This window comes from Hylobates moloch, unplaced genomic scaffold (genome assembly GCF_009828535.3).
Source record: "Hylobates moloch isolate HMO894 unplaced genomic scaffold, HMol_V3 SCAFFOLD_16, whole genome shotgun sequence".
In the NCBI taxonomy this organism is placed as follows: Eukaryota; Metazoa; Chordata; class Mammalia; order Primates; family Hylobatidae; genus Hylobates; species Hylobates moloch.
The window spans coordinates 12,020,426-12,047,591 of NW_026652291.1; the positions used below are offsets into that span (position 1 = coordinate 12,020,426).

General features: G+C 37.6%; 1 protein-coding gene across 18 annotated transcripts in view; it reads right to left on the bottom strand.

Moving 5' to 3' along the window:
• UNC79 (unc-79 homolog, NALCN channel complex subunit) overlaps positions 1 to 27,166 on the bottom strand; it is a 294,353-nt gene that overhangs the window by 243,491 nt on the left and 23,696 nt on the right. For 11 of the 18 annotated variants that reach the window (XR_009210277.1, XM_032180373.2, XM_032180379.2 and 8 more), the window contains exons 1-4: positions 14,800 to 15,757; positions 13,884 to 14,004; positions 7,233 to 7,537; positions 3,903 to 4,073 (exon numbers count right to left, since the gene is read on the bottom strand). The exons of 1 other annotated variant lie outside the window; for it this stretch is intronic. Coding sequence is in view for 16 of the 17 variants with exons in the window: in XM_032180373.2 (XP_032036264.1) it covers positions 3,903 to 4,073; positions 7,233 to 7,537; positions 13,884 to 14,004; positions 14,800 to 14,956 (754 nt within the window). In the remaining variant the exon portion in view is untranslated. Of the gene's footprint in view, positions 1 to 3,902; positions 4,074 to 7,232; positions 7,538 to 13,883; positions 14,005 to 14,799; positions 15,758 to 27,166 lie in introns of those variants that run through there. 6 more of the 18 variants (XM_032180377.2, XM_032180374.2, XM_032180368.2 and 3 more) reach the window with 3 other exon arrangements.

Here is a 27,166-nt window from a genome sequence, read left to right on the forward strand (position 1 = left end):
TATTATCATCTTTACAATAACATAGCCTGCATCAATCAATGTTCACTTGGAATCAGCTCTTTCTCTTCTCTGCCAAAGCCATCATCTCCCAAACCTCCATATTTCAATTCAGTCCACAAATCACAGATCCTTTATTGGAAAAAGAGAGGTTTCCATGGTGACATGCAAATGCTTTCTCAATTCTTAGTAACTCCTTTAATATATTTTTTATAAACAAAGCATATTGAGCACATTTGGAATAAAGAGAAATATATTTTATTTATGGAAGGAGTTAAAAAGAAAAGCTATGTCAAAGGAAAATTTCACAATAAGTAAGTTGAAGTTTGCTCTGCAGAACATTAAAAGGACTCATTCTAAAACAAAAGTCCAGCACTTGGTTTATTGACAAGGATGGTAAGGAGGAAATTTCTGATATACATGCTGGCCTCTTACTCTGAAGAGCTGCAATACCTCATTAGGTCCACTTCAAAGATCAGAACTTTATCTTCTAGGTCCTTAATGAAAGAATCATTTTACACCTGAAAAGCAGTTCATGTTTTCCATCTGACATTAGGAACACCACACCAAAAAGGCTTTTTGTCTTAAAGACTTTATCAAGTACTCAGGACATACAATATCCTTCATCCTAACATCTCAGTCCTGAAATAAAAATATTCTGCAAGAAGTTATGCGCTCTTGTCTTGTTTTGGTCACAATTTCTAGACACCAAAACAACTACCAAAAAAATAGAAAAAACATGAATACGACACACAGACACACATTCTCACATCAGTCCATTTTAACATGATTAATCTGAAACTATATCCTTCTGGGTTTGGATCTGTGTCCTTGTATACTCATGAAATAACAAGTACAAAGGAACACCTGAATGGTGTAATCGAATTTGGCTGTAAAGGTTGGTACTACAATTTATTTTCAAAGACTTAAAGATGACAAATATTGGCTATTATTGAACCACAGGAATGATTATGAGAAAGGAAAGTCAAAGCTAAGAGACTAAAACCAGAGCAACAAAATAAACACATGAAGTAGACCAACAATTGGGTTAGAGGACAATACGTGCCTCTTACATAAAATAATATTGATGTTACTTAAACTAGAATTAGTATGCCAGAAGTAATCTTCGAGACTGAACATTTTTTTCAAACCCCTTCTTTATAGTAAAAAAAATGGGATCTTGGGGACATGAAGTGACTTGTTCATACCTTCAAATAAATGCCAAGTTACTCCTCTAATAAACATTAAGATATACACAAATTTTGTAAACTCAACTTACTATTTTATTCTCCTCAGTTGCCAAGGTTCGTACATTTATGTAAGTAAGAATTCTAACATGACTACATGGCATGTTTTGGAATCTGTGTTTCTAATTAAGTAGAAATTAATAATCAAGTGTAAAGAAACAAATTGTCAGCTATCACAATACTTGATCAATCTTAAATGTAACTTCAGAGGCCTGATATTTTCAACACCTCTCCTATAATTATTAACTTATTCCTAAGAAGGAGGGATTTAGTGAATTCGATTAATTGTTAGAAACCTACAGCCTCCTCATTAATCCCACCATCGCCTCCCAGCACTTTGGAGGCTGAGGCAAGAGGATCACTTGAGGCCAGGAATTCAAGATCAGCCTGGGAAACACAGTGAGACCCCATCTCTACAAAAAAAATTTTTTAATTAGCTGGGCATGGTGGTAGAGGCCTTCATACCCTACTTGGGAGCCTAAGGCAAAAGGATCACTTAAGCCAAGGAGTTTGAAGCTGCAGTGAGCTATGACTGTGCCACTGCACTCCAGCCCAGGCAACAGAATAAGACCCTATATCAAAAAAGAAAAGAAAAAAGAGAGAGAGAGAGGAAGGGAGGAAGGGAAGGAGGAAGCCAGGTGCAGTGGCTCATGCCTGTAATCCCAGCACTTTGGGAGGCTGAGGTGGGTGGATCACCTGAGGTCAAGAGTTCGAGACCAGCCTGGCCAACATGGCAAAACCCCGTCTCTACTAAAAATACAAAAATTAGCTGGGTGTGGTGGCTCGCGCCTATAGTCCCAGCTATTCGGGAGGCTGAGGCAGGAGAATCACTTGAACTCAGGAGGCAGAGGTTATAGTGAGCCGAAACTGCACCACTGCACATCTGCCTGGGTGACAGAGTGTTACTCCATCTCAAGAAACTAAAGAAAGAAAGAAGGGACAAAGGGAGGAAGGGAAGAATGGAGGGATGGAGAAAGGGAGGGAAGGAGGAAGGAAAGAAAGGAAGGAAAGGAAGGAAGGAAGGAAGGAAGGAAGGAAGGAAGGAAGGAAGGAAGGAAGGAAGGAGGAAGGAAGGAAGGAAGGAAGGAAGGAAGGAAGGAAGGAAGGAAGGGAGGGAAAGGAAAGGAAAGGAAAGGGAAGGGAAAGGAAAGGAAAGGGAAAGGAAAGGAAAGGAAAGGAAAGGAAAGGAAAGGAAAGGAAAGGAAAGGAAAGGAAACAGTCTCATTTGTTATGCTTCAAAAAACCAAAAATTCTTACGCCTAAGTTTAACAGTTAACATTATTTATTTTAAAGATATGACTGTGCAATTCTAAAACTATATCAAGAAATGAGTACTTGTCAGTAAGAACAAAAGAAGAGAATGATCAAATATTGTATTACTTGAATGGTATGATCAGTCTGCTAATTTTTTTGAATTGCTATATAACTTAGGGAGAAGTCAAACTCTTTGCTGAAAGACATGAAAAGTACAATTCCACAGCTAACATTAAACTTGATTGTAAAAATAAGCAAATGTAGCTCAAAAGATATATATGGTTACCAAGTGTTATTACAGAGCAACAACTTTAATAAGATCGTAAGTACATAACATTAAAATGTGAAAAATGATCACTAGGAGTTGAATGTAACCAACAAAAATATTTTTCTAAAACAAGAGTTGAGAGGAGAGAAGCAAGCTGACACTTATTGCATACCAGGCATTGTGCTAGCATTTTACCAATGTTCCAAGTTAACCATCTTAATTATCCCACAACTTCATGAGGCAGCTATTATTATTATTACTATTATTTTATAGGAAAGAAACAGAAAGTTGAGTAATTTCCCTAAAGTCATATAGCTAGTAGGCGGAAGAGCTATGATTTGGATCCAGACGTTTGACTCCTAACCCACAATCTTTTCAGATTTCCCACTGAAACATAGATTAATCCATAATCCATTTCTTTAAAAAATACTTGAAAATGATTTTGATCATAAAAACCACAACGCAATATTTTTTTCTCTTTGTGCGCATGTCTGGAAAGCCTGTAAGATTAAGTCTACAGAAGTGAAACAGGATTCATATCAGTTTTATGTTTATAATCATACATTGCACGTGACTTGCAAGCTTTAGCTTTTTTCAGCGTTTTCATAAATTTCGAGTCACTTTATCGTCACAATACCTCTATAAGGAAAGGCTGATGGGTTCATCACTCTGTAGATGATGTTTTAACTATGTGAGCTGCCCAGATTAGAGGCAGAGCTGGGACCAGAATTTACACATCCTGACTATCTAATGCTCTTTCTATCAGATCCTACTGCCTTCAAAGCCAAAAGATAGGAATTTCTGCATCTGAGACAATACTTTCCCCATCTTTTTTCTAAAGTAGCAAAAGATACTGTAATTTATACACAGGAAATCTAGACTGCCTTGATATGTTCTTTTTTTCTATTCTATAAGATCAAACAGTCTAAATAAAACAATTCTAAGCCCTGACGCCTTTCACTTCTTTGACTTTCACCATAATATCCATGCTAAAGTGACTGAATTTAAATCATAGCTCCTGTATATATCAAGTGATTCCATTATAATCTTGAAAACCTAGAGCCTATAACAGCAAAAGCAATTTCCATTCATATAATACATAAAAATAATCTAGTATTAGGTAAGCTTGGACTTACATATAGCCATTGGTAGAAAAGATGTGCTAAGATATTCAATGATATCCTTGTGCAGAAATGGAGGAAAGGTAGCTAACGTTGATATCATCGTGTAGGGCAAAGTACTCAGAATATCATCATTGAGAAAAGGTAGCAAACATGTAGTTGTATAAAATATCGACTGTCCAAGATCTACAAAACAAAATTGAGTAATCAGTCACTGAATATTTTGCAATTAACAAAATATGCTAACTTTACATTTTAAGCTTTAATGAACTGGTTTAAGTTATAAGCAACTAGTTTTCCATCCCTATTAAGTGTTATGAAACATAATGTTTGATAGGGTACCATGTATACAGTAATTGGTCAATAAATGACTGATGAATGAATATGTTAAGAAATATAAATATCCATTACATGCATTTTTCCTCCACACTTCCTCAATCTTCAGTAATACTTGGTATTCATATTACTACATTCTACACAAGATAACTGAGGCACAAGAAGTTAGATGATTTGCCCAATGGAAGTTTTAGAAAAGTCAAGGGCAGTATCAGAAATAAAACCGGGCTATTTCTGCTCCATCAATCAAACCATCTGGAGTGTCGGGCAATGAGGTAATTTGCAACCTTCAGCAGAGCAGCAATTTCAGCAAGCACCAAACAAGGGAAGCCGTAAGCTGGTGCTACATGACCCTGTGCATTGAGTCATCAATGATCATGGGAGGAAGTGCTACCTAATAATAATCTTTCTAACAACATCTTTAAACAGGGATCATAACAATACCTACCTCACTTCATTAGAAGGATTGTTAGCAGGTTTTAATGAGATAAATGTAAAGTCCTTAGCACAGCACACACTGTGTGCTCCACAAATATTAGCTGTTATTATTAATATTAACAGTTACTATTATTATTACCTGCACAAGAATAAAAATAAAGGAGATGCAACAAAACCATAACTATTTAGCTTTAGAATGCATGTAGGCCAAATCCCATTACACTAAATGTACATTTGTATATTCCTGGACTTCCCAAAATATAGGCCATCAGCCAAGGTTTGATGATGAAGACTTTGATCACTTTTGTATTCATTATAACAGAAAAGTACTAGACTCTTCTTCGTCTTGCAGCAGATGTACCTTCTTTGGATTCCTAATGTTATTTCTGATTGTCATTAGAATTAATATGCCATCTTAACAGGCACATCAGCTAACAACAGAAAGGATGTGGCCACAGTGCACACTAGAGGGCCAGGGTCAGTCAACCTTGAGCTCAAATGAACGAAATGGAAAATCCACAGGTGTTTTACTAAGAATTAACCGAGGCTGTGCATACAAGACACCTCAGCTGCTTTTGCTGAGCCTTTTAGCCTAATTACAGAACATCAGCACTGAAAGGAGCCCAACTGGAGTATTTTCCATATAAGGAAACTGAGGTCCGGAGATAGGTGATTGTTCAGGATCACCTGAGAGTTAGCAGTTGAACTGCGACAAAACCGTTCCCTAGTGCTTTTCCTGTACTCCACACAGACCCAGCAGCAAGACACAGCCTCCGGTCTTAGTGCAGCAGCTCTCAAAATCTGTGCAAAAGAAGCGTCCACAAGGATCTTGCTAAAAATTCAGATCCTCAGGCCCCACCTCTCGGTGATTCTCAGTCACAAGTCCCCAAGTGGGACCAGAATTCCATGTTACAAACTCCTTCGGTGATTCCGATGTTTTTCAGACCATGCTTCAAGAAGCAATGCCGTATTGTTTCTCTGAACCATTCATTACATTGATCTACTGAGTTTTTTCCTACCTTCTAAGCTCTATCATGCAGAACAAGAACACGATAGCTAAATAACAATGCCACAAAGTCACAAAACAGCTGCAGGTACAAGAGCAAAAATACAAATCATCTCCCCTGAAATCGTCACAGTTTACACATTAATTGCAATTATACAGATTGCAATTTACCAAATTTAATGTCTTTATCTTAATCAAGGGGCTTTGAAGATAACAGGCAGCTCCCCTAACACAGTGGACCAACCCAGGACCAGGCAAGTCCCAGGTGAGTTCAGGACTAGTAGTCACGAAGGAGACGCACTGACAAGCTCATCAGCATAGTAAGCTCTGGCAGTCTTATGTTCAGAATCCTCTCATTTAAATTCAGAGCTGGCAAAGGATCACAGTAGAAGTGGCTAGGCTTAAGACGGCTACAGAATTATACAAAAAGCAACTTTATGAATTTCTATACCTTTTACATTCACCATAACACAGAATTGTAAATGTAAGAAAAAACAAATCCAATAGTCATTATTTCATCATTTTTATCTCAGTAGATTTTTAAACTTTTAATATTAGGAACACGTTGTACTAAATAAACCATCAAGAATTCTCTTAGGGGAGTTAGCCGTAACTAAAAGACAAAATAACCCCCACTACCCACTTATTTTCCAAAATTCAAATTTTTCTGTACAGTGAAACTTTGGTTATCATACTTCCAGGGACCAAATTATCAGAGTTTTGAAGTTAAGACAACTAATGTTTTAAAGTGCATTATCTGCAGAAATCCCTTTTCTTATTGCATTGTTTTTCATTTGATTCTCCCATTTTTATGGGTTAGGAGAATTTGCTAAGCAAGCAAGATAATGAAACTGGCTAAGGACACAGAGTAGAAAGAGGGAAGAGTTAAGAAAAGAAGCAGGCTCTTAGATTTCTATTCTAAGCACCACTAATAGCATATATTGTATACATACTGCAAATAATATAGCACCACTAATACCATATGCTGAATACAGCATACAGCGCCACTATATACTGTATCTACATTTTGATACAACATTTTGTAATAACTATTGATTGTTTACATTTGGAAGAGTTCTTAGAGATTACTTCTCATCTAACCTCCTGACTTTATTAAAGAGACAGGAAAAAATGGGTCCTAGAGAATTTGCTCCCTCAAAAATCACAGAATCAGTCAGTGGATTATAGCCTGCTCTTCATGCTCTACTTCTTAATTTTCTGGGCGACAGTTTTAAAATCTTATCTCCCCACTCATAATTTCAACAAGAGTCCTCAGGATAACTGATGAGGAAAGAAGAGAAAATTTCTTGTTATACGTCTTCCTCCTTTCTCCAGCCCCATTCTCCCCCAGTACTCCACTTGGATAACATCCCTCTGGCAATAAAACAGTGTAAAATGATAGTATGGGAAGCACCATAATGAAGTTTCAGTGTAGTACTTCTAGCCACACAAAGCCCTTTAAGGTGATTGATTACAGCAGTGACCATCTCCAAGCCCCTTGCTCAGCATCATATACATTCATAAGTATCCATGTAGATTTCCAAAGGTTTCAGCTAAGTGCTCACCGTGTTGGCCGTGCTGTAGTAAAGGAACTAGATCCAGGAGAGTCACCAAAGTCACGTAGAGGCCTTGGTAGTCCAAAGAAGGGTAGTCTGACAACTGAGCATCACGACTTTGCGGGCCGCGTTCTGAGGGAGCATCTCGCAGGACGCTGTAAAGGAGGGAGCGAGTAACAGTAGGGTTGATGGAACTGACCTGCGGTCTTAGAGATGGGGTGAGTGGGAATGGCACAGGAAAAAGACACATGGTCATGGGCACTGTCAAATTGGAGGCATCTTGGTTTTCCTTCTTCCCTGTGCGGGACAAAATGCTGTTGGGGGGACAAAGAAAAAAAAGAGACAACAAAGACACAAAGAACAGCACATTACATTGAAATGACACTCTAAAACAAATAATAAAACACCAGATACATTCCACATAAGATGCAACTGCCACACCAGCAGGGTCTACCAATCTAGTACTGGTCACATAGCTTCGTGCTCAGAGGTACCAATAATACAAGGTTTACTTTGTGGAAGTCTCATTGCATCTCATGTGTTATCTGGTTAGTAAGGAGCAAAAATATAAAAATGCATGTTTCAGTGCCAAACCCATGTTTTACAGTTTAGCAATTTGGTGAAGGAGAGGTTTCCTGGGAAAAAAAAACAACAATGGCTTTGTCTAATGAGTAAGGGCTCTTATTCCTAATTACAAGGAGCTTTCAAAGGAAAAGACGTTTTCAGCAAGACTGTCTTCATCAGGTAAATAGGAACTTGCAAAATATAGGTATGGCACTTGCAGAAACATGTTTCAGCAAAGAATAAACATGTGTGTTTATTAAGAAAGTCTTAAAAATCACATGTTTATTGCATCAAAATAATGTCTATATGTATATTATGATACTGTTTCATGACATTCTGTCAGTATCATTTGAGATAATGAAGTTTAAACAGGCATATGAATTTAGAAATAATACATATTTCTAAAATGTTAGCTAAACTACATTGGAAAAGCTATAAAATAATATATAGTTGATGGTCCGTAGCATATGTTTGTGAACTAATGATAATGGTTATTTATGTGTGTTTTTTAAATTTTGCATGTTGGGGAGGAAACATTTTATTTTATGAATACGAACAGTGGTTTATTAAATAGTTACCTTCAAAATCCTAACGACTAAGCAGGCAGTATCTGTCATATAGCTGCACATCATACAGTAAGATTTCATATATTACTGCTGCTACTTACGTTATTATTCAACAAAACTCACTAAAGACTAAAGGAAAGATAATTTAGAAAGTTAAAAAAATTAATGGGAATAAAAATAAATTCTAAAAATAAATTGGTTTTCTTTTAGCCTTAATTTTAAAATAAAAACCTTTCAGTAAAAGCGATAAAGCAGAAAAGTTGTTAATTTAAAAATAGAAGAAGTAACTGCTTAGCAAAATGTTTAGATTTTGTAAAATTAGGTTATACTATTTAGCATTAAAGACAATAGCTATACATTAGAATGATAATATCTGCGCACTTGCAAAGTGCTTTTATATAGTACACTTATGTTAGTCCAAGTAGATAACAGTTTATAAATGGTTCATTACATAAAAATAACCTTGTTTTACAGTTGCTCTATGTGCATCAAACATTACTAAGTTCTTAGTTAATGATATTACATTTACGATTTTACAGTGATGTGAGGTTAGTGTCAAGCATGCTTGCTCTATCAAGTTTGCATTTATTTTTATTATTTACTCTTAGTGCAAAATATGTCACAATGTAAGAAAAATGACTACATGCTTTGTATTTTCCATGTGCCTAATTTACCTCGGTTTCCTTTGTCTTCTGTTACCCAATGTCCAGGGGAAAACAATTGATAATAATAAAAATAATTTCAGAATACTTATGTAATAGTTCTTATCAATAAATAACTTAAGATTTTTTTGTAATTTAAAGGGATTTAATTTACCTTTTTGTGTGTGATGTATTTGACTTTGTAAGCTTATACTTTATAATGGGATAATATCAACATTCCAGTTACCACCTGACTGTATCTATTATAAATGCCATCAGATTTTTCATCAGACTTTATACTTTTCTCACATGACTCAATTATTCCTAAGAATACCACCTTTATTAATGTTATATTCTTAATAAACCCAGTCACCAAAAATCTGTTTTAATCCTGTAGGATTCTAATCCCACTGAAAATTCCTCTAGAATCACAATGGCTACAAGTCAGATATGTTATTTCCCAAACTTCGGCCCTAAATTAACCTACTATTGGCATCTTTTCAAAATTACAAAATGTGAATCTTATAGAAGTGGTATAAGGAGAACAACATTTTGCCTTAGAAAATAAAAATAGCTAAATACCATAAATTAATGCTATGCTTTAAATTAAGTGCAATGCTCTGATCAAACTTCTTGGTGGGGGAAATAAACACATCATTTTTTCAAATATACCTTAGTATTTTTCCAAAGTACAGTGTCAGTTAACAAATACTTTGGAGACTCTACTTTGATATTTTTCCCTTCCTGTATATGTGGGGTTCCCAAATGATAGCAACAACAGCTTCATACATGCAGGGAGGGAAGAATGTCAGCACGAAAACAGTAAAACTTCTCTCTCACTGCCTTTAGATTTGAGAATTCGGTGAGGTTGAGAAAAAAAAATGGCTGAAAATGAGTCATCCATGAAACCAGTTTTAAATTACCATTCATGTCTCAATGTAAGGAAATGTTTTCATTTGTGGAAAAACTTAAGAAGGGCTCATGAATAAATGTACAATGCATCGTGATTTTATGATGTTTTGTGAAGTTTATTCAGAACAAAAAAAAAAGTATTTCCCCAACCAAACTGCCTAACTTGGGAGTTGATAAAACCATTTTCCCCACCTGAAATTCTTTCCCAGAGTTCTGTAAACCCAACCAAAATGAATATTAAGAATGCCCTGCTCAGAAGAGTTTGATGCTGCAAACCCAACCAAAATGAATATTAAGAATGCCCTGCTCAGAAGAGTTTGACTCTGCAGCCAGCTTTTCACCTTTCCCTTTTCCCCCTGAGATTCTCTTTATCAACCATTGACTTTCAGCATCAAGAGAGGAAGACCTCTGTTGGTGTGAGGAAAGATGAGAAGTTGCCCTGAGGTATGTATAGCACAGAAAATTAATATGTCAAACAAACTTCCTTTAAGATTAGGCATGTTGACATTTGAGTTGAATCTTAACAAAATTTACTTCATTATGTGATGCTCTCAAGTTCCTCCATGACTTAACCAATAATATGGTGGATATATCTATATGTACATATATTCTTCCTAAGCAATTGGAAATTATAATTCAATTAAGATTATTATGCTGCGTCCACAATCCATTTTTATAACATATTAGGCATTTTCTAAATAGCAGCAAGCAACTTTCCCCAAATGTAATTTTGTTAAAAGATTTTACATGCTAGCAGCCTAAACAGCACCAGAAGAGAGATCTGGGGGAAGAAATTCCAAAAGAATGTTTGACATAGGAAGAAGACTAGGATCCTTTAAATGTCCTGCCAGGTAAAAGGCAAGATTCTTAAAGACCTTCGCTGTTGAAAATATGGCCACAGGATGTTTCCAATATAAAAAGAACAGACTCCCTCCCATGTAGCAGTGAGGGGAGATTAAACTAGATGGTCTTGGTAGTTACTTCTAATGCTAAAAGCAAACAAAAAACTAAACTCTGAAGTTGTGTGTTGCTCACTGCCGAACTTAGGTATCTGCTAAATTAAAATGAGTACAACTCGGCACTCAGATGTAACTTTACCAGACCCCAGGTCACCACTAGATTAAGTAAATAGCATTTACTAGAAGGATTCCAACGCTGGATGAGATTTGGACTAAAGTCAATTCAATTCAATTCAACAAACATTTACTGATCGCCTTCTCTGGGTCAAACACCACTCCAGACACAAGGGCTAGCAAGCTGAATAACACGCATGACTCACCTTCCACTACTAGAGTTTAAGGAATGCCCATGAACACAAATATGAGTCTAATTATGAGCTAAGTGGACATATGTGGACTCTTCAACTGATTTTATAGTCAACTATAGTAACATATAATCGCTCCCCTCCTGCGAATTAAATAAATTGAAGTTAAATGTCTAAGCTAATTTCTGCCTTTCGAAATAGGTACAAAACTCTACTGAAATCATGAGAGTTGTATGGATGAAAACAAATACTAGCGAACTATTGCTCCAGAAATGCAACCCTGACTCAAGTGAAGCTGCTGAAATTTCAAGTTGCATATTTTAACCAAAAAAAACCATTTTAACTTCATTGAGAATATCCAAATAGAAAAACAAATAGTTACTTTGTGAGAATTCATCTCTAATTCTTTCTTCTTGTTATTTTTCCCCAAGAACCTGAGTTCGGAAAGCAAGAAGTGCTTCTGAACATAAAGATCATATTAAATGCTTTAATAATATTAAACAATATATAATAATTTTGCAGTAGAAAATCTTGTTTGTAGTAGAAAATCTTACTGCCAATAATCTTGGACACCAACTACTTAGACCATCTTATTTGTCTTTGAATTTATTTATTTATTTATCTTAGAGACAGGGTGTCACTCTGTCACCCAGGCTGGAGTACAGTGGTGCAATCAAGGCTCACTGTAGCTTCAAACTCCTAGGCTCAAGCAGTCCTCCTCCCTCAGCCTCCAAGGAGCTTGGACTAAAGGTGCATGCCACCACACCTGGCTAATTGTTAAAAGAATTTTTTAGAGATGGGGTCTTACTATGTTGTCCAGGCTGATCTCAAACTTGTGGCTGGTCTCAAACTTCAAGTTTGAGACTTCCGGTTGCTAACATTATCTCCACTTAAATTCACTTAAATTCTGAAAAGTTGACAAATCTTGGTGCTAAGCACTTCCTTTAATCTGCCACCTCAGCCTCCCAAGCAGCTGGGATTATAGATGCCAGCCACCATGTCTGGCTGTCTTGAACTTTCTAATAGCATAAATAAAATGAAGAAGTACAAATACAATTGTTATGGATGTACGTATCAACAGTTCTGTACTTCTAGTTAAAAAAAAAATGGTTGCAATTGTTACTATTACCATTAGCAGCAGATGTTGATGTTGCCTCCCTTTGAAAATGAACTCAGCTCAGTTGCATAGGATCTTCTCCAACAAGCCACTTGAACAAACTACCAGTTTTACCACTAAAATGCTACCACTTATGATCATATTCTAATGGTCCACTGCTTAAGAAAATGGAATCTTTACGTCTTGCAAACATGATTTTTCAATATTTTAAATTCCTTAACTCTTGGGCACAATTACTAAGACCTAAGCAGCAAGCTCTGAGGTGCCAACTAGGATGTTAGTTTCCTGGCAAATGGAATTCAGCATGCTTCCTACTGAAAAGTGTCTCCTGTTTTGAGAACTTTCAGAATCTATCATAAAGGAAACTGTTTACCATTGAGAACTTGGACCTCAAAGACAAAAGGAGAATTCAAGAGAACAGAATTGGATGCTTTGATTCATAAATTTTTCTGATGATCACTATGAAAATTGGGCTAATTATTCCATTACAATTTGAGAAGAAGGAAAATATCCTGTAAGAGGTCCTAACCTTACTGTGCAAGTGTGAAATGTATGAATCTGATAAGCAGAAGCCCTTTAATATAGAACAGGATCACTAAGGACTCTAAAGAAGGAAAGATATTTCAAAAAATAAGAACAGAGAGATAGGAGGACTGCAAAAGATTCGTAGCTGACTTGATCGCATGAAGCTTCCATCCACAAAGCATTCAGCTTTGCCCGTGGCAAAGCCTCCGACTGCTAGAAACTCCAGTGCCACTAGTCTTTGCAAATTTGTGTTCTCCTAATATCTGTCTTACAAAATTTTTGCTTCTGTACAGCTAAAAGAAACAGTACCAAGCCAATTTATGTGTTGCCAAAATCAGACTTGAAGTGAGAAGATTGTGGTAATGGAGAAACCACATCTTGGAATTTAATGGAACGTGAGAGGTTCTTCTGAATTCTTCAATGTTATTTCCCAAAACAATTGAGCCTTTACTTGAACAGTTCATCTTTGTTTGCTCTGTTTTCTTAATCAAGATACGTGGAGCAAATAGGGCCCTCCTATCTCTACCTTACAGTAAAAGTAGACAAAAGAAAAAGAGTCCTATTTTTTTTCCTTGTGCTTCATAGAATTTCATTATCAAGGCAAAGCATGTTGAACATGTGAAGTGTTACCCAGATTAAAAATAACTATTATCACTGTATATTACACTTAGGGAAATAGAAAATGCTAATGATGAACCTAAAATGCCACATAATTCTGAATTGCTTTTAGACCAAAAGTGTTTCCAATTATTAATTTTAAGCAATTGTAGGCTCTCCTTTTAATCCCACTCTATATTAGTGCCAAATATAGAACTGTATCATTTTAAAGATCCCCTGAAAAGATGTTCAATGCGGGAAAGCAGGCAGTAGCCAGGCAACCAATCTTTTTCATCTGGGCCTGGGATCCAATTTGCTACATACACCCAGAGAACTTGAGTGCAGACTCTTCTGGCAGAGCACTAGAAAACATAGGCCCTTTAAAACTTGCAATTCAATAAAAATTTAGATCCCAATAAATTCAGCAATACTATCTAATAATTCTCTCAAAGTAGAGGATATTGTAAAGCTTACCTTAACAAGGTCTGAGAAAAGTATTTCAAGGTGTTTGCAATATCTGTTCCTGATGGCACAGGATAAATGTTGTGGAGAACCCGGTTATGATATTCCTGCAAGTACCGGATCTTGGAAGCAACTAGATAAAAGCAAAAAAAAAAAAAAAAAAAAAAAGGAAGAAGAAGAAAAACAAAGAGAAGAATCATCTTGTAATATGTATTAGGCATACAGTCATTTTTTAAAATGATTACATACAAGAATTTAATCAGTATTTTAAGGAAGATAAGTAAATTTTTAATAGAATTCCATGATAGAAACAATTACAAAAAAACTTTTAATTTCTTTTAATTGTATTCGGCACACAAAATTATTCTTAGTTTTCTGATTTAATATCCTATTCACAAATTATCTATTGCTTGTTTTTATCACTAAGAAAAGCAGTACTCCAAATTGTTTTCTAATCACCCCCAAGTTGGCTTATTATTAGCAAAATAATAATAGATATAAGTCTCTGCCAAGGAATTATATCTAATGTTGCTTAACTAAAACTGAAGGAGAAAACTGAAAAGTCTTTCTACAACACTCAAAAAATCCTAAAATATAGGGAGTCCATTGCACAATGGCATCAATTGAAGTCAGATTATTAACTCAACATGTGATCATGAAAGTGTGTTTAGTAAATGCTTTAGCTGTGAGAATATGTTAAGAGTAGATTAACATGATGAGTATTAAGAATACAATGATCATGCACTAATAAAAATGTAAAAAATTCTAAAGTATAATTTTAAAAAAATGTAAAAAATAAATGTCACATTTTTCTTCCAAAGAATCTCATAAATTAGGAGACTTCCTGATAGCTTTCTGAGCTTGGCTGCCCAGATCTTCTCAAGATTCAGGAGGGACTCAATAGATTTATTTACCCTCCTAGACCTACCTGGAGTCACCAGCATTGTCCACATTCCTGACCTGACCTTTGACCTGGCTGTAGTGAAGGACCCCGTTCTAGTCATTCCTCTTTGCAAATCCCAAGGAGCCATGATGATCAACGTCTCTCTGGTCTCCTCTTCCACAGAGTTCTCAACACTGTCCATTTGTCCTTTCAATCTTTAAGGCTACCAAGGGAGCCTTTTAGGTGGTATGACTCACTGTCAGCAGTTAACAGAAGACATATCAAGTCCTGGAGAAGCAAGGCCTGCTGTTCCCAATAGCCCACGGAAATAAGCTCCTGGATGCATACTAACTCAAAATCCTTTTGATAAGTGTGGGACGTAGAAGCACAGAACGACAAAATATCAGAACTGGAAGGACCTTAGAGACCTCTTCCCATAACCACTTCCTTTTAAAGATGGGTAAAATGAGGCACATAGGTGGTCAATGGCAGAGCCAGACTAGTACTTAGATTTCCTGATCCCAATCCAGTGATCTTTCCACTATGACATACTCTAGAATATGATTCTGAAATGATGTCCACATGAACGTGACGTCCACATGAATGTGAACGTCCATTGCTTGACATCAAAGCAATTTCCAGCAGTTACCAGGTTAATCACTGATTCTAAATCCTACATACGCTATTTATCAGATTTGCCTTTTCTCTCTTCCACTACCTGAACTATTTCCATAATATGATTAGCATTTTCCCAAAGAAATAAGTCTAGATTGCAGATAATAATACCTTGAGTCTGTGTAACACATCAGCTCCAAAGAAAGCAACAAGTTTATAAACATCATCTCAATTAACTCCATAAATATTTGGTTGTAAATAACTTTTTTTCCTGAGATAATAGGTGATAGTTGAAAATAGTTTGATTGCATAATCTACAAAAGTCCATTTCCTTCTCAGTGTTTTTGATCTGCTATTCATTATATTTTAAAAATCATATTACAAGAAAATCCCCACATTAATGCATAGTTCCAAGTTCCAAATATCCGAGATATATGCTAGGCCAGCACATGCTGTCTGCTCACCCACTGTCACAGTAATGAAGCATTACTGTGACTTTTCTCAAGTTTTAATATTCAGCAAGTTTCTGTAGAGTATTTCAGGAATACCATTAATCATTAAACCACCTAAGAAAATGAGTTGATAATAGCACAGGGTATGGACAATAAGTTCAAATGAGGAAAAAACTCACAAATCCCTCAACTCAATGGCTTGCTCATAATTCAAGAGCTATAAAACCATCACTACACAATGATTACAGGCATTCAAAAATGTTTATGAAATGAAAGGATGTTCTTTTTATAGCTCTTTTCATTAAAATGCAGCAATAGCTCCTTTCCACACGTACCCAAATATGCACAGCAAAGCAGAGACAAGAGTCATTTTTTTCTTTGAGATCTTTTAATGTTACAAAAGTCATATTGCATTGTCTCTGTGTACTTACCTGTTTATTTTTCTAAACCAGCTTGTAAATTTCTTAAGGGCAGAAACTATATGTTACTCATGGCTCCATCCCAAGCCTAACACACTGTCTGGCACTTAGTAGGGACTCAATATATTCATAGGATTAAATGAACAAATGAATTAATACTTTAGTAACAGCACTTATCACTCAGGTCTTTAGGATATATAGAGAGTAAACATATCTGCATATATATATATACACTATACACATATATACCTGCATATAGACATACGATAGACTGTGGACTCTTCATCCTTAGTGCCAGACACCTAGTAGGTACTCAATAAATTGTTGATAAGTGAAGATGGAAAAAAAAAGGAAGAAAGAAAGTGGGATAGAGAAAGAGGAAGAGAGTGGTGAGTAATCATGAAAGACCATTTTTAGAACAGATTGAAAAAAATGTTCAAGGCAATTTGTGCATTGGTGAATGCAACAAAATCTTAGCAGTCATGGATTTAACATCCACGTTTTCAACAACTTGAGAGCAGCCAAAAAGGTCCATGACAAATAGTAATTTGTACTTGTGCCAAGGATGTGAACAAAACTCATTTACAGTTCAATTTTGTGCACGAGAGGTGGTCATTTGGCTGGTTAATAAGCCCATGTGAGCATCCAGCAGCCTCATCAAAGCAGGGTGCCTCTTTACTCCACACATACACCTGACTGCTGCTGCGGAGGCTTGAATAATTGGGCCCGATAGATATAAATGAATGATCTTCAACCTCAACTGACCCTAAGGCTACATTTCTCTAGTAAGCTCCTTCTTCTACACTCTTCAATTATAGTTATACTGTCTTCAAAACTCCCCCCGGGGCCACCCCTTTCCTTATACTTTAAAAAGCCATCTGTTATTGACTGAATTTTGTGGTGCTTAGAATTCATATGTTGAAACCTTAACCTCAAAATGTGACTGTACCCAGAGATAAGGCCTTTAAAAGGGTGATTAAGTTAAAATGAGGCCGTTTCGGTGGTGGACCCTAATCCAATTTGACTGCTGTCCTTTTAAGACGAGATTAGGACACATAAGAGATACCAGAAATGTGAGAACACAGAGGAAAGGCCGCGTGAGGACAGAGAGAGAAGGCAGCCATCTGCAACTCAAGGAGAGGCCTCAGGAGAAATCAAACCTGCCAACACCTCAATCTCAGACTTCAAGCCTCCAGAACTGTGAGAAAATACATTTCTGTTGTTTTAGCCACCCAGTCTGTGGTACTTTTATGGCAGCTTGAGCAAACTAATACACCATCATAGAGGAAATCTTTTTTTGTTTTCTTTTGTTTTGAGACGGAGTCTCGCTCTGTCGCCCAGGCTGGAATGCAGTGGCGCGATCTCGGCTCACTGCAAGCTCCGCCTCCCGGGTTCACGCCATTCTCCTACCTCAGCCTCCCGAGTAGCTGGGACTACAGGTGGCCACCACCACGCCCGGCTAATTTTTTGTAATTTTAGTAGAGATGGGGTTTCACCGTGTTAGCCAGGATGGTCTCGATCTCCTGACCTCGTGATCCACCCGCCTCTGCCTCCCAAAGTGCTGGGATTACAAGCGTGAGCCACCGCGTCTGGGCCTGAGGAAATCTTATTAGTAAGAGTTAAGAGTATGAACTCTGAAATCAAACAGTTCTGACTTAAGACCTTGGATCTATCTCCACTTAAGCCCAATTTCCTCATCTGTAAAATGGGGATAATTATATCAACTTCATAGGGCTACTGTGATTATTGTGCTATTGTGATTATGGTGTGAGTGGATACTTTGCACAGTGCCTGGTATACACTCCACATATATTAAATAGCAGATGTCAAAAACCTACTAGCAGCTCCTTTCCTTGTCCTGTCAAACACCAATCCCAGCACTCAATGGGGCTCTCCATCCATCAGTGTGTCTCCTATGGAATTAATCTCTCCTCCCTTGCTAAATCATTCCTACCAGGATTCAAACAAACTGTAGAATCTCCCTTGTCGAAGGGAAAGAAAAAAACCTCTCTCCTGCCTTTCCATTCCCTTCCAGGGACGGTCCTCTGCCTTCAGAGCCAAGATGATGAAGAGTCGTGCACACGTTCTCCTCTCTCTGTTACTTCCTATTCCTCCTTCCACTCACTCCAGTTTGGCTCCCACATCCACCACTGCACTGAACCCATTTCCTACAATCATCTAGAGCCTCCAGATTGCCAATCCATCGGGCACTTTCCAATCACCATTTTCCTAGGCTTTTCAGAGCACTCTGTACAGTCAATCCCTCCCTCTCTCCTTCTTGAAACTCTCTCCCCTTGGTGTCCCAGACCCCACATTCCCCTGATCTTCCTCCCCTGGAATGTATCCTTCTTCAAGTGCTTTGCCACTTCCCCCTATTAGTTGATATCTAAGTGTTGGAATTCATCAGGGCTCAGTCCTAGATTCTCTGTTCCTCTCTCTCGATATTCTCCCCATAGGCAATCCCATCCATCCACAGGACTGTCAGGACCGTCCAGGGGCCAACTGCTCTGAAAGGTCTGTCTCCATCCCAGGTGGGTAGCTCTTGTGAATAACAGGCCTCATCGATTCAGTTTCTCCACTTGGGAATCTTATAAATATCTCAAAGAAAACATGTCCGACATTGACTCTTAGGTCTCCCTTCCCCCAAGAAAGAAACCTACTCCACCATCTATGTAATCCACCAAGTCACTCAAGCAAAGCATTCTAAAGCTCATCCTTGACAGCCCCTATTCCCCGCCATGCCTCACTCCTCTAATCCAATCCATTACTAAGTCCTATTAATCACTAAGTCTTATCACTAAATCCTATCAAATACATCTCTCAACTGTCTTCTATTCTTTATCATCACTGTCATTACTCAGCAGCAGCATCTCCTGATCAAGTCTAACAGCCTCCTAACTCATTTTTCAGATTTCTTCTGGCCTCTCTCCACTCTTTCTCCTCAGAGCAGCCAAACAGATCTTTTTAAATTATAAACTGCTTCATACAGTCATAAATAGTAACCACTGCTCAAAGTCCTCAGGGGCTGCTCACTGTCTTCAGGACAAAATCCCAAATCCTCCTAAGTGTGGTCAAAGTCCCTGCCTATCTTCCAAGCTAACGTCATGACACAAGAGCCAGACACTGTTGTGTGTGTGTTTTGTTTTTTTTTTTGAGACAGAGTCTTGCTCTGTCGCCCAGCCTGGGGTGCAGTGGCCTGATCTCCGCTCACTGCAACCTCCACCTCCCAGGCTCACGTGATTCTCCTGCCTCAGCCCCGCCAGTAGCTGGGATTACAGGTGCTGGTCACCACATCTGGCTAATTTTGTATTTTTAGTAGAGCCGGGGTTTCACCATGTTGGCCAGGCTGTTCTCGAACTCCTGGCCTCAAGTGATCTGACCACCTCGGCCTCCCAAAGTGCTGGGATTACAGGCATGAGCCACCACACCTGGCCCGTTTTTTCCTTAACACTGTTTTTTGTTTTTTTGTGTTTCTTTTCTTTTCTTTTTTTTTTTTTTTTTTTTGGCTTGAAAACCTTTCTATGTCCTTGTCCCTCTTCATAGAGTGCTTTCCCTCCACATTTTGTGGGACTAACTCCTACTCATACTTCAAAACTGACTTTAAGTGTCCCTTCCTCATCATGGAGGTCTTTGCAAACTTCCTTGTCTGAAATGATTCCCTGATCTCCACCTTCATTTCTTTCTGTGTAACACTCTGCAGTTTTGTCCAGAGTAGTAAGCACAATTTGTAATGATGTATTTATTTAGGTGACTGTTGACTGTCTTTTCTAAGTGAACAGTGAGCTTTTTGTTCACCATTGTATACCCTCGGTGCCTATTAAGTACTGAATTTGCTGAGTTCCTAGTAAGGATGAAAGTAGACAAGGCAGGAAGGGAAAGAATGGCCTTTTACAGTAGTTCAACTTTGTCTATAAAAATAGCCCAGAAGGCCAACTGTTAAAACTGTGATGAAAATGAAGAAAAAAAAACAAAAGAGGTCTGTGCATACACAAATTTAATCTCTGTTCGATATTTTACGGCCCCTTCTATCCTCATCGTTTCTTGGGAGCTTTGCTACTTTTTGAGAGCAAAAGCCGTAAAAGCAAAATTCAGTCATAGACTAAAAAGTACTTAACAAAACTGGGATTGTATAAAACATAAGTTTTAAATCTTTCTTCTTTAAGTCTTAAGCATTTTCCTATGTCACTAAAAATTTTTAACAGAGATCCATCTCTATTTTTGAAAAATTTAATTAGCAATCCTCATTATCATAAAAGGAAAAAATTCAGGTAAGCAACATGAAGAAGATAAAAATCACCTAAAGGGCCCACTACTCAGAAACAACTGTAGTTAACATTTTGGCATGTTATCCTTCTAGAAAATTTTCTCTGCATAAATATACATTTACCAGAATAGGATTAAACTGTGTATAGTTTTATAATCTGTTTCTTTCTATGCACTTCTATATCATCATTTTAATGGTTTTATAATCTCCTTTATGTAAGAGAATCAAAATTTACTTTACCAATCATCTATTTGTGAAATTTTGGGGTGTTTTCCAGTATTCTATTCAATGCTGCAAAGAATATTCTTTTCTTTTCTTTTACTAATTTTATTTTTTGTAGAGACAGAGTCTCACTATACTGCTCAGGCTGGTCTCGAACACCTGGGCTGAAGGGATCCTCCTGCCTCAGCCTCCCAAGTGCTAAGATTACAGGAGTGAGGTGCCACGTGTGACCAGATGTGCACACATCTTTATTTCCTTAGAATAAATTTTTAGTTATGGGATTGCTGAGTCATACAGAAAACACTCATTTTTAAAGCTCTTGCTAAGAATTAAGAAATCGTCCTTCAGAAAGACAGTACCTGTTTATATACCAGCAGAGTATATACATCATTAAGTGTGAATAACATCTCTTGAGCATCCACTATGCACCAGGTTCTCTATATACTTTTTTTTTTTGAGACAGAGTCTTGGTCTGTCTCCCAGGCTGGAGGACAGTGGCGAGACGGGTTTCACCGTGTTAGCCAGAATGGTCTCGATCTCCTAACCTTGTGATCCGCCCGCCTTGGCCTCCCAAAGTGCTGGGATTACAGGCATGAGCCACCACGCCCGGCCCTATATATTTATTTTTAACCCTCGCAATAATTTTGCAAGGTGGTCACTATCATTACCATTAAAAGTTGAATAAACCAAAGTTCAAAAACAGTAAGTGACTTGCCCAAAGGCACAAAGCTAATAAGTATAAAACTGATAGTTTAACAGGCTGCAAGCCATGCTTTTCCGCCAGACTACATTGTTCTTTAATTATTTTTACTGGTTTAATAATATTCAGTGATACAGATTTAGCATGAAATATGGACACTTCCCCTATTCTATTGTTTGGCATTTAGGTTGTTTCCAATATTTCATTAAGTAAAACTGCAGTGAGCAGACAAAATATTAGACTATTTAGAATATTAGACTAGTTATTTATTTCTTAGAAAACACAAAACAAAACATTTACTTCACTAGTCTTGCCCTTTACTTTCTTGAAAAATCAGATCCCTTTCACCCTTCAAGGCTCATCTTAAGAGTTACATTGGCCGGATGCAGTGGCTCATGCCTATAATTCCAGCACTTCGGGAGGCCAAGGTCAGGAGTTTGAGACCAGCCTGGCCAACATGGTAAAACCCTGTCTCTACTAAAAATACAAAAATTAGCCAGGTGTGGTGGCACCCACCTGTAATCCCAGCTCCTCCGGAAGTTGAGGCAGGAGAATTGCTTGAACCCAGGAGGCAGAGGTTGCAGTGAGCTGAGATCACACCATGGCACTGCAGCCTTGAGTGAAGCCTTCTAATTGACTCTGGACATTATCAATAGCTCCCTTTTCTGACTACCCAGAGCATGTATTATCTGCTTCCAAAATTTTTGTACTTCATTATATAAATATTTCACTGATTATAAACTGTTCTAGATGGTTCTAAATTAGTTTCATGTTTGCAAATCTAGTTTCCCTAACAACACTTTAAGATCCTTGGAGACAAAACGATCTTATAGTACATTTGTACTCCCTTGGGACTTGTCACAATGCTAGGTACATAGCAGATGGTCAACAGTAACACAGTGGTTGAAATGAACTGAAAGTTTAAATGTCAATTATCTTTAGTCCTATTAATATTCCCTACGTAACTGCTTTAAAATTCTAATATCATTTACACTAAAAAGTAATTTCGAGATGAAATTTGCTTGTATAACATGAAAATAATGCAGTACTCTTTTTCTTATTTCCTTCCATCTCTCATTCCAATGGAACCCCCCAAAATTATACAGGTTCTTCATTATCATTTTCAGTACTCATTTTTTTTTTCCTGCAAATTGGCTACTCCAACTTTAGTTTTAATTACTTAGACCCCAAACATGTTGAGTCATGGTGTTATCACAACGCCCTGCAGAGATCCCTAGGAGGGAATGTGAGTTCCCACCTACAGCTATGTGTGACTTCAAGCAAATCATTTAATATGTATAAGCCTCAGGAGTTATTTGTTTGTTCTGTTCTGTTTTTGCTAAATGAGAAATTAAAGTAATATTTTCCCCATTCTTTGCCAGTGCTAGTTATTAACACTGTAGATTTGATAGTATATGTCCGAATTCCATCTTAATTTTTTATTGGTTTCTTCTTGCACGACATAAAGCCTAAGATTTTATAGATGATTTTCTGTCATTGCCCCCTTTTAAGCCATTCATCTCTTTTCATTCTAAGCTGTCATTAAGAAATGTTAGACATACATAAAGAGGATTTGGACATATTTCACAAATGTGTATTGTTACATTCACCACATGGTTTAAGTAAAAATTATGCCTGAAACCTTTTTATTTTTTTCTCTTGATTGGTGGATCAATAAGGAATCAGACATCCTCCTCAATTACCTGCCACTGCATATCTGTCTTTACTCACTATTTTTGTGTCCTTCGTGTAGACTAGTGATCTACTTATTGGCCCTATTGGTTCTGTCTAGAAATCAACTCCAGGGTCTACCCTCTTCTCCATCCACATTGACATCACCTTAATTCAAGCTTGTGTAATCTTTTCCCTAGATTGATTGCTGTGATGTCCAGACTGATTCCCTTTTGATCCTTTTTCCACATGACACCCAGTGTGATTTCTCAAATTCAAATCTTCCTCATTTTCTGCTGGTTGAAATCCAAACAATTAACTTAGCATATAGAGCCCAGCATGAAGAGCTCCCTGCTCACCTGTCGGGTTTCACCTTCTGCCTCTTTTCCTTGTGTTCCACACTTCAGTCATATTGACTTGCAAAAACTCTAACTCATGATGCTGTTATTCCTCCATGTTTCTAGACACATTCTCTACTACAGGAATGCAATCCACACTTCTTTGCCTGGCTAACTCCTAAGAATTCTTTAAAGCTTAGCTGTACCCATTTCCCCAGTAGATAACTAACCTTCCCACAAACTGCATTACATGCATCTCCTCAGCACTTTCATAGCACACGGGACTTCCTTCTATCATGGATGGCATTTATCAACGCATGCTACAATTATTAACTCAATGGCTGTCTCCTCCACTAGGCTACCAGAACCTTCAGATCAGAAACGGTCTCTTTAATTTTAGTACATCCAGCATTTAATAAGGGTCTGGTCCTAAATGTTTGTTGAATGACTGAATGAAGAAATGAAGAAATGAATGAATGAATTGCCACATGACTCTTAGTACAATGGAGCAGTTTAGAATTTATTTTCCTTTCATGGGCTAGTTTTGAATCTTGGCTATAACACTAAAGTTTCCACTACCTCCTCTTCCTACTACTCATAGGAAGAACAATTTGTATCACAAGAACTACTTGTATCACTTTCCTCCAGAATCCCCCAATTCCACCACCATCCATTTTGGGGTATGGAGCTGGTCTGCCTGAAAGCTTAAGAATGGAATAAGGATGGGATCATATCTTCAAGGATAGAGTGAGATCAAAGAATATGCATTCCAGAGTCAGAAGGCCAAACAGAGAGCCCCACTCTAAGGAACTAACTGTGTGAGAAGCCAGGCATGGCCTCATGGTTATAGGATGATATGTAACCCACTCTCACCCTGACCAGCTCAGAGAACACTCAGAGCAGAGGCATATAAATGTTTTTCATTCTCTGAGTCAGTCTTGACTGAGATTAGAGCTATGTACCTCTAGGTGCAGGAAAGTGAAACACCCTTCATAGAGGAACATCCCTAAGAAGGACCTTTTGGGAAAAATAATCTTAGGAGGAGCAGTAGAAAAAATACAGAGCTTAGCACAGCTAACATTGGCCCTATTCTATTCAGAATGAGTCAGATTTCCTTCCTCTGTTGGATTAGAGCCACAGAGAAGAGGCCCTGAGGGTAGAAGGTGTGCAGGCTACCCCACTGGCAGACACTCATGATCTACCTTCAATAGTCACCATCTGTCCCCTTCCACTCTTTCTCTTTTTTTTCTTGCTTAAGTATTTAAAGCATATCCTATTCATCACATTATTTTACTTATCAATATTTTCATATAATTTCTCACTAATAAAGACATTAAGAATATAATCACATACTATTATCATACTCAACAACATTAACAAATAAGTCCTTTAATATTAGAAGCCAAACAAGATTTGAGGGGTATTTTCCAAATTCCATATGCTCCCTTTCCTCATTCCCAGATTAGCAACTATCACCTGCACTCACCAGGCTCCTAGGGAAAACCACACAAACACTGAGAATATGGGCCTTGGGGTTTCTCAGTTTCCATTTCTAGCCACATGTTCCAGCTTTTCCAAGTATTTCATCATTCACCTCATCATACATCTATAATTCTCTGCAGCTCCTATGAGAGTCACCTGAACCCTCCTCCTTGTCTCATCCCAACAATGAGAGCTTTTCACACACACATACACACACACACACACACACACACAATCCATTTTACTGATGGGAAAAACAAAACAAAACAGAGGCACCAAGAGTCCAAGTCCAGGGTTTATTTGAATTCTGGCTCTTCTATTTACTACGAGAACGTGGATAAAGTCATGAACTTCTCTGAGTCTCAATTTCCTAATTTATAAAGTGGGGGTAATCATATCTATCTCACAGAGTTGCTATAAGTACTTTAAAATATTGCATATATAAACTACCTAGCACAATGACTAGCACATAGTAGATAATAAATTACTACTATAATTAGCTATTACAGGTGAGTTTCTCTTCTTCCCCTTTCCCAGTTCAAAACTCTGTCCCTTAAAATAGCATAATCTGTGGAGTAAAGAAGACGTAAGACATACTAGTAATCTTGTGTCATCAATAAAATCAAGAATAGCCCCCTACACACACACAGAGACACACGCACGCATGCAGATGCGCACACACACACACTCTACTGCTGCATATGGTACTAAAATTTAGTTCTATATTCAGAGACTTATCTTGTAAAGAATAAAAGACAAATGCACTAATAAAAAAGATATATTCAGAAATGGAGATGTGGGGAGAACAAGGCAACAATGCACTGTTCGACAACTGTAGCAGACAAGCAGAGTTCTTTGCAAATCCTTAATCAAAGAACGATCTTCTCTTTTGAGGAAGGTCATCTTCTTTAACTGAAAGCAAAACCTTATAAAAGACACAAATGAAGGGCTGTGGAAGAGGATACACAGGTAGAGAGGCTGAACAGTCCAAAGGGTGTCAAATTCACAAACGGCATTGTTAAGCTCTTCCAAATATTTGCATACTTACATACATAGTCTTCAGCCAGTTTTGGTTCCAGGTAGCAAATTTTACCTGGCACTTTCAGCAGACAGGGGAAGTCAGCAAAGAACATTCCTGTTCTTTGGCAAGTGACTCCAACACTATCATCATCATTAGCATCATCAACATCATCATCATCATCATCCATTACATTTGTATGGCCATTTACATTTTTCAAAGTACTCCACATACATTATTCAATTAAATTTTTTAGCATTTAACATGTGAAAAGCAAAATGTCCAGTCTAGGGAATTTTAGACATTAGCAACAAGTTAAGCAGCAAAAGTGAAAGGAAAGATATCAGTGTTCTTATTCATTCATCAGATATTGATTAATGAGGCACTTTGATATATCAACCTAAATAAGAAAAAATCCTCACCTCTAGAAGGTCACAATAATCACAATAATAATTCTAAATTCTGAGTGTTTACTACATGCTGGCAAACAGAAAAATAATAGTTGTATTGCTATTATTTCCACATTACCAATGAAAAAACTGAGGCTGAGAGAGGTTAAGTAATTTGCCCAAGATCACATAGGAGGTAAATGATAGAGCCATTTTCTGATATGTCACCTATAAACACCTGAACTAGCTGTGACCCCCACTGCACATTTCAGCACACTAATTATGTATACACACACACACACACATCTATACATACATACATAAAATCATCTAGTTAGCTTTCATACATGAATTAGTAAGACCTAACACCTGTCAATGGAAAAAAGTCTATGCCAGATGTGATGGCTCATGCCTGTAATCCCAGCACTTTGAGAGGCTGAGGCAAGTGGATTGCTTGAGCTCAGGAGTTCAAGACCAGCCTGGGCAACATAGTGAGACCCCATTTCAACAAAATAAATTTTTTTTAATAACCAAGTGTCATGGTGCTACCTGTAGCCCCAGCTACTTGGGAGACTGAGGTGGGAGGGTGGCTTGAGCCCAGAAGATTGATGCTGCGAGCCATGATGGCACCACTGCACTCCAGCTTGGGTGACAGAGCGAGACCCTGACTCCAAAAAAAAAAAAAAAAAAATTTAAAAAGTCCAAACATGGAAATGCTTCACGTGTCCCAGAGATGGGACACTTGCAATAAAGAAAAGGGAAAAAACAATTTATTCCCCTCAAACAATCTATTCCTCCTCAAAAAATGAGGTTTCTGTTACAGTTTCTATTGCACTATTGGT